This window comes from Limulus polyphemus, unplaced genomic scaffold (assembly GCF_000517525.1).
Source record: "Limulus polyphemus unplaced genomic scaffold, Limulus_polyphemus-2.1.2 Scaffold563, whole genome shotgun sequence".
Taxonomy (NCBI): domain Eukaryota; kingdom Metazoa; phylum Arthropoda; class Merostomata; order Xiphosura; family Limulidae; genus Limulus; species Limulus polyphemus.
The window spans coordinates 182,632-192,033 of NW_013666173.1; the positions used below are offsets into that span (position 1 = coordinate 182,632).

General features: G+C 31.5%; 1 protein-coding gene across 2 annotated transcripts in view; it reads left to right on the forward strand.

Annotated features, from left to right (window-relative positions):
- Positions 1 to 9,402, forward strand: part of LOC106459123 (hemicentin-1-like) — a 98,643-nt gene that overhangs the window by 62,428 nt on the left and 26,813 nt on the right. For both annotated transcript variants that reach the window (XM_022385548.1, XM_022385549.1), the window contains exon 7: positions 2,546 to 2,848. In XM_022385548.1, the coding sequence (XP_022241256.1) occupies positions 2,546 to 2,848 (303 nt within the window). The remainder of the gene's footprint in view (positions 1 to 2,545; positions 2,849 to 9,402) is intronic.

A 9,402-nucleotide genomic window follows, 5' to 3' on the forward strand; every position in this document is an offset into this window, starting at 1 on the left:
ACAGAGGATGACACACACATGTATACATATATATATATATATACAGAGGATGACACACACATGTATACATATATATATATATACACACACACAGAGGATAACAAACATATGTATATATATATATATATACACAGAGGATGACACATACATGTATACATATACATCCTCACACGCTGAGAGAGAGAGAGAATGTTGTCAAATAATAAATTTCAGGTTTCCACGAAAAATTACAACGAGATCATTACTTACAGAATACTTAGAAAATACTACGTAATATAAAATCTACCAAAAGCCTGGATCTGTTGTGATCCACGTTTACAAGCATTTGCGTAACCCATTTGAAGAACCATCACAACGACACTTTTTAGTGACAGTATATAAGGAAGGTCATAGTTTACATTCAGCTCCGTTGAGAGCCCCCCCCCCCCAAGTGGCTCAGCGGTAAGTCTGGAGCTTATAACGTTATAATGCTAAAAACTGGTTTCGATACCCATAGTTAGCACAGCACAATTAGCCCATTACGTAACTTTGCGTTTAACAACAAACACAGAAAACTCCGTTGAGAGATATTTGCTTAGGAACTTTAAAGCGTTGCATCTTAAATGAACATTTTCTAATTTTGTCCTAATGTTTTAATTTGTAATAAAATTTTCTGTTGCATCTAAGTAATATCAGGCGCTTTACATATTATATTTTAAGGCATATAACAAAGTTTTTAGAAGCTTCAATTCTGTGCATCCATCAAGTTAGAAATTTTAACAGAATTACTTTCTTACATATTAACACTAATTGTTTAGTGTGGTTGAACTTATAGTTGTTATATACTCTTCGTGCTGTATTTCCAGTAGAATAAATTTCATACAAATGTTCCTAAACACTGGAAACTTGATATTTCAACTTACAAACGCTTCAACCCAAAGTGGTTCAACTTATAAATCATTTTAAGCACATGTAACTAAAACTCTATTTCTAAATGGGACGTACTGGCTAAATTGCTTTTTACAAATTAAATTATAAAACTCCAAATAAAGTGAAGGACACACAGAAATAATTCATTTTATATTCTGAAATCTACCTTCGTGCCCCCCAGTGGTACAGCGGTATGTCTGCGGACTTACAACGCTAGAATCCGGGTTTCGATACCCGTGGTGGGCAGAGCACAGATAGCTCTTGTGTAGCTTTGTGCATAATTAAAAACAAACAAAACAAACAAACAATCTACCTTCGTGTAGACGGGAGAGCAACTAACCAGGAGCACAGATTTTCTGAAGAGAACATTCCAAGCACAATTTTCCTCAATTATGTATTGTACATTCATGTCTCATATAATCCTCAATGTCTTGCAAGAGGAACTTTTCCATGCAATAAAACAAATAACGCTTGACTCGAATAACAGTAAGAGCAAAAATGAGATAAATATGTAAAGAAAGCTCGATAAATATACACACTAGTTATATTTATTCTGTAAGGCCTCATGATATCCAGTACTCAATAAGATATCTAGTACTAAATAAAAATAAATTCGTTTTTCAGTTCTAGACTGATTTATTTTGTCAAGTAAATTTCATGGTTTTAATCCTTAAATTCTTTTAAAAAAATCAGATTCCTTCAGAGATTATGTACCTAAGCCTAACAGCAAATATATTTTTCAAAAATGGTTACAAATCCAAAAGATATCGTCAGCACGTTCCATTTTAACACGACGTTTTTTTTTTTGTTTTTTGTCTTTTAGATTAACGCTTTAACGAGTTTGAAAAGTGGCCAATCTTAAAATCAATATTTACTTTGTCTTTTTACAAAAGTAGATTCACAAAATTTACGTTTTCGCGTCATAGCAAACTGGATGATATTTTTTATAAACCCTGGAACCAACTAAAATATTTTATTCTATTTTTGGGTTGCGAAAAGTAAAGATACGGTAGTAAAAACTATATATGTATAACAGGAATAACTTACTCTACAATATATTTTATTAAAAGTTGTTAGATCGTATTCTGGTTTTATTATGTTGAATATCTAAATGGAAAATATCATGTCGAAACTATGACAAGGAAATAAAAATATACAAAAACCTTCACATATCAAGAAATTAAATGAAATAAACGTCATCGTAAGAAAGCAAAATATACAAGTGTAAGAAAATGTCTAATCAAATATGAAATAAAAGTAAATGTGAAAAAATATAAAAATAATGATAAACCGAAAAAAAAATACAACGTGAGCAAGATGAAATAAACGTTTTTTTCTTGAATAAGTTGCGATATTCCGAGTAATTCGTTTTCTTTTGAATTTTGTTTTTCATCTGCTATCCATATCTAAACTTTTTATGCTGTTTTAAACGTGACGTTCACTTGTTTAATTACATTTAAAACAAACACAATTGTTAAGCATTCAATCTGATTGTCATGCTGAAAACCAACGTGGTGCTAGAGTTCGTGTTAATTTTTCCCCCAATAAAGAGTTGAAATACGATAAATAAATAAGACATTTAAACAGAGGTTTGTCTTGCAGTTATTAAGGTACGATTATTTTTAATACCTTTCAGATTTTCCGGAAGCTTTACGTAACTGTAATGTCACCAACCAGACTGACTCGTCCTTTCGTGTCGTATGTGAGGAAGGTTACGACGGAGGCATGAGTCAACTGTTTATTATGGAAATCCACGATACTACGCATAATGTAATACGCTCAAATCTTACATCCAGAGCACCGGTTTTCCACGCGAAAGGTCTTCCCCCTGATTCCAACTTTGTCGTAGTTTTGTATGCAGTGAACGGGAAAGGCAGAGGGGAGGCAGTTATGCTCAGACCTGGCACCCTGAAAGTGCCTGAAACTCTCACTCAAAAGGGTAACTATATCATTAGTTGAAACCAATATATAACAAACATACTTGTCTTGCTCATACCTTTTAATCATATTTAAACATATTGAATTTCATAAATGTTTACCCTGGAATAAATAATCCAATGCTAACATAAAATATATCATACACAAATGTTCAGAAATATCTGAAAAATTTAGTGAAACGTAAAATATTGATTTGCACTAATAATTGCAGTCATGTTTGTAGTCGCATGATTAACTTTCAACACATTTAATAAGAACAAGCAAAAACGTCAAAAGAAACATTTTTCATTAAAACACTTTTCATTGCGTTATTTTCATAAGATCCCATCTAACGTGATTGTGGTGAACATAATTACAATATATTAGTCTTGGTGTAATGTAATTGTTGAACTTTTCAAAACTAAAATCCCTCAACGACAATATGGGAAGGCGTAATATAGCGTAAAGCAAAGCTTGCGTTGAATAATGTTGCAGTATTATGACCGTATAAACAAACAAAAGAAAACTTCAAAAACTATCAACAGAAATACATTTATATTAACAAAGTGTAGTTTGATAATGTGTACCACAAACTTGAACGTTGTAGCATTTTAAGTTGTTAGGCGCTAAGCATGTTATTAAAAAAATGTTTACCGTTAAATAAATATTTACAACAAAGTACAACTAGCGGCTTGAATAAAGAATTAATACACTCTGATAATATAAAAAAAACATAATTAAATCATTTTATTAAAGATTATTTTACATGTGTTTGTGTTGCGTAAGTTAGGGATTAAAGTTTAGTATTCCAAAACTTACTCAAAAAGTGTAGAACTCGTGATTTTTTCTCAATAATTTAAGCTGCTTAGTTTATGAACGAGGAAGATATAAGTTGGTGCTATGTACCATTCATGAAAACACCTATCTTGCTTTTCAAGACTACATCGCGTTGGCGCATTTTAAAACTTACATAATTACGAGTGTTACATACTCTGACGTTTATGTCATTACTTTTTTTGTCTTTGCTTAAAATATTAAAAAAACGACACCTAGGATACGTGAAGTGTAAACATTTCCAGGCGATATGTGATGTGAAAAAGAATCATAACTCACACTAATGTTCTATTGTTGTATGGAAGTGAGGAAAGGAACTTAATGTTACAGAAGACTATGTAATGTAAATAATTATGTTTATTACAAGGCTTTGTGTTGGTAATCATCATAAATATAGAACCGCTCTTGTCTGTTTGTGTAATTTATTTCATGGAAACCTTCAACGCAGTTTTAATTGTCAACACGTGATAATCATACAGTCAGTTGTTATTAGTAACTAAGCTAAGCCGGAAAAATATTTATGGCAATGTTTAAAGAGAGGGGTATAAGTAATTTAATTTTGTCCGTTGTTTAACAGACAGACAATTAAATGAAAGTAGTTATTTGATCAGAACAAATAGCCCAGATTAATTTACCATCAATATTTATTGTATATTTAGTTGTTGTGTGAGAGAAACAACGACACTAATAGTAAAGTTTTTCTGTATGTTTTCTTTAAACAGTAACTTATTCTCAATAGGAAAATGCTAAAAGTTCGTCTTATCTAAAGTTTCGAGAATATTTTTGAGAACTTCAGTTTCGTTCGAATCCCCAGAGTTATAATCTAGTCATGAATCGAAGTATCTATCCTAGTGGCTCTTAATTCTTTGACGTTGTTTAGTAAACGATCGATATTTTCCGTGATACTTAATAACAAAAAAATGTCGCTGTAGTACAATGTCCTCACGGTATACAAGGAAAGACATAAATAAAAAACTTTACACACAATGACATTAAAAATGGCTGTCAAAAAGCATTGTATAATGTTATTTGAAGATGAAAGATTAGCATGTTTTACCAAAAAAAAATCAAATTAGACCCTAACGTATTTTCTGCTATATATATTTTCAAAAACATCCAGCAGTAATGTTACACAATAACAACAATGACGAACTGTTCAGCTCACAAGTAGTTAAATGTTTTTAGTTGGTACAATATTTTTAGATATCTTATCATTTTAAATAAAGACGCTTGTTTAATCTTGACCACCTGTTTTTTATCTGTTTATCTCGAACGATTCTCACATTCGTTAGTGTTGAAATTTTGATCTTTAAAGTACGTGTTAGCTCACAATCACGTTCAACCCAATTACTGCTGTTCGAGTTAGGAAATATTACCAACTGAGGATGTCTTGGATCAAATTAGTTCACATTATGGTGACATTTTTCTACAGTTGTATCGACCGTATAGGAACCCAATTTTATCAAAGAACTGTTGGTATGGAAACATTTTCCTCGTTTTTGCATCTTTTATGTATATTTGTGTATGTGTGTGTGCGAGAAACTTTTCCTCCAGAACGGTGATTTATTTCCTCTCTTTGATAGAAAGTCTGTTTCATTTTTTTTAATAAAAAAATATTGATCTAGCATTAGTAGTAAAGGTTGATCAGAGGCCAAGATTATTTCGAGAAATAACCTATATCTTCGAAGCAAAAGTGAAAGAAAGATGTAAAAGACATTTTCAAGTTATAATTATGCAGAATCCTTTATAACACAACATTGATATTTATTAAATATTTGCCCCGCCCAGTGGCACAGCGGTATGTCTGCGGACTTACAACGCTAGAATCCGGGTTTCGATACCCGTGGTGGGCAGAGCACAGGTAGCCCATCGTGCAGCTTTGTGCTTAATTACAAATAAACAATATTAAATATTTATATCAATTCAGAGTTGAATTATAAACAATATAAATTATTTTTGATTACGCAAAAGTAATGAACTTTTGCGTATAATTAAATTCGCAAATGATTTATCGATAATAGCAAGACTATGTCAAATGGTACTTTTATTATTCGCTTTCATCTTAAAGTATCTATTTATATAAATAATTATACCAAAGTTTTATTTTAACCTCCTTTCATACATATTTTATATAATCAGTGAATAAACATGTTTAATAAACATTATTTATTTTGTATTATTTGAAATTTACAATATTTTATTTATTAAACGCCGAAAGCTGGTGAAGCATTGGAAACAAATAGGCCTGACATTATTGATAATACAGATATTTTTTATCCCATTTATCGTAAGTTGTTAATTTTGGCTTTCAAATCAGAAGGGTGTAGCATTTTAGCTCTACCTTTTTTTTTCTGTTATATATTACATATATATATACATATCATTTGTATCACAGTATAACGAATATAATAAGGTTTCTTATTATCCTGCAAATATTATACGTTTGTTTAATACAGAGTGAAAAATGAACATGTTGTTTATGATAGCGCTGTAAAGCCTTGCGTTTTTCTTTTTAGCACAAAGCTGCACAATTTTCCACAGCAGGGATCAAACCCCAAATTTTAGTGCTCTAAATCCGTGAACTTACCGCTAAGCCACCAGGAGACGTGTATTTTTGTGCGGAAATAATGATTAAATATACAAAATGTACAGTAGTTGCCCTTGTATATAAGCCTCAGGACTATACATTCTCTTACTATCAAACATTAGAATTAAACTTACCGAAAAAAGTTAATGAAAAAAGCTATATCTGTTATCTCATTTTTAACTTAATTTATCTTATTTTAACAATGTTATAATCAAATTTATTTCAAAAATGAAAATTTCTTCCATCAGATTTATCTTCAAATGGAGGATTGGTGCCCCCTTTTAATTCCGTAACTTATACCAGCATAAATGCATAATGACACAGTCTCACAATGCATCTGTAAACAAATTAGGTTCGTTTAAATCGACTGTAAGTTCTGGCAAGATCTCTACAAACAATGAGGCTCTCTATAAATGAGTTTGCACTTTGTATTTATGGCAAAGATACTTAGGCTATCCGCCACCGTCTCTAATTTTGAGCTACTAACGAAAGTGAAAACAGCCAGTCTGCAGCACCCTACCACTTACCGTCCACCTTAAGGGATTGACTGCTATCTTCAGAACGCTCCCACGGCTTAAAGTGCAATTAATATATTGTGGTATCACACAGATTCGAAACCGGCTCACCAGCTCCGAAATCAAGGTTCCCAGTGGCTCAGAGTGCTTCTGATGATAAATATTGGGTTTCGATACCCGTGGTAGGTACAACAGGCAAGCTAACAAAACCGAAATCCGGGGTTCTACCACAGAGTCAACCTGTGTCTCCTAGAAATATACAAAGCTTGCTTCACTGTATAAGTTTACGGCTCGTTTTCAGATAACATAATCATGCGTAACGCAGTTTATTTCAAGGAAAACTGTGAGTTAAAAAACAAACCCAGATGTTTTTGTTTATTTGAATTGTATCTTTTTGATAAATAGTGACACACACCGATTACAGGATAGTTTGTGCGAATATTACGTTATTTTTCTCCATCAATACCTTTTTCACTTGTTTGTTTATTTTGACATACAGCTACACAATGGGCTGTCTGCAATAAATCGGACCCCAGATTTTACCTTTATAATTATATAGATTTACTGTTGATCCATCGGAGATATGACAATACTTGTATACACATCATGCATTAGATATTAAGATAAAATTTATATAGTTAGTAAAAACAAATTAATAACGATACCATTCTACATAATCGATCACAGTTTCTAAGCATTCAAATTTTAAAGTTATTTTGTTTGTTTCTTCGAATTTGTTGAGATTATGATGTAAAATTTTATTACATTAGGACTTTTACAGAAACTAAGAAAGAAATGTTTCACAATTAATAAGACGTTTTCACCTGATTTCAGTGTATTTCAGATCACCGGAGAATAAGTTCAAATTTTAAAGTTATTTTTGTTTGTTTCTTCGAATTTGTTGAGATTATGATGTAAACTTTTATTGCATCAGGACTTTTACAGAAACTAAGAAAGAAATGTTTCACAATTGATAAGACGTTTTCACCTGATAACAGTAGCCTAATAAAATCTACTATAATTGCTGACATTAGGATAAAATATTTAAATAAAGTAAAAATCTTCCACAGAAAATACTACATCTTCATTCTTTTCTTAGTTTGTTAGCTGGACAAACAAACAAAATTACAAACAAACAAAAATGTCCCCTTGTGAGACAGTGATAAGTCTGAGGATTTACAACGCTAAACTCAGGGGTTCGATTCCCTTCGGTGGACACAGCAGGTAGCCCGATGTAGCTTTGCTATAACTAAAACACACATATATACACACACACAAACGAAAACACCCTACTAACGTCAATGTAAATTAAACAAACAGCAGTTCTGTAGCTTCAGGTAAGGAAAAGTGTCGAGACGTTGTTCTTTTAATGTTATTAAAAATATATCTTAGTTTAACAATTATGTTTTACACATTCCCAGTGTTTTGACATTTTTAATGTATTAGAACGTCAGTATTAATATGATTGAATAATCAAGAAAATGTTTTTAGATCTATTTCTTCAATAAAACACAGAATAGGTTATCTGAATTTCAAGAACAAAAATAATGTAAAGCAAAGCAAATTATAAAAGATATATATATTCAACATTGTTATATTCTTAAATATGGACCCCCCCCCCCCAGTGGCACAGCGGCATGTTTGCGGACTTACAACCCTTGAAACCGGGTTTCGATACCCAGAGCCCAAATAGCACTTTGTGTAGCTTTGTGCCTAACTACAAATAAACATCCTTAGATGTAACAAGATAATGATTTTAAAACACCAAAAAGATCAGCTTTAAAAAGTTACTTAAAATTTTACCAAATACATTTTATATGATCTGAAAGTGACGTTTACCAAAGACCACAAAACAAAACTTATAATTACGTTGAGCTGATTCCGATTTCAGTTGTATGTGACAGTGGACTATAACGACGAAATGTATGAGTTTGGTAGACGTTTAAAGGGATTAAAATTATATGATTTAATTTGAATTCTAACTGCCATCTCTATGGGTAAAAGTAACATCATATAGCAATCCAACAATTTCTATGAAGGGACAAAGAAATAGAGATTATCTATATAGGTAAGAGTAGCATCATATAACAATCCAACAATTCTTACGAAAGAACAAAGAAATAGTCGTCCCCTTTAACCTGTGAGATTATCTATACAGGTAAAAGTAGCATCATATAACAATCCAACAATTCTTACGAAAGAACAAAGAAATAGTCGTCCCCTTTAACCTGTGAGATTATCTATACAGGTAAAAGTAGCATCATATAACAATCCAACAATTCTTACGAAAGAACAAAGAAATAGTCGTCCCCTTTAACCTGTGAGATTATCTATACAGGTAAAAGTAGCATCATATAACAATCCAACAATTCTTACGAAGGGACAAAGAAATAGTCGTTCCCTTTAATCTGTGAGATTATTTTTTTAAATATTATATTTTCTAACGTTTGTCTCAGTTTTTCTTAAACTATTTGATCGATCGTATTAATAAAAACATATTAATAATAATAATATTAAGCCTTCTATACCACTAAAACAAACAAACAAAACCTTAAAGGTAGGAGACGAAAACGCTCAGAAATGTGAAACAATATCCTAAATGAAATCAGGAAGTATTTGTGAGAAATGTGAAACAGTATC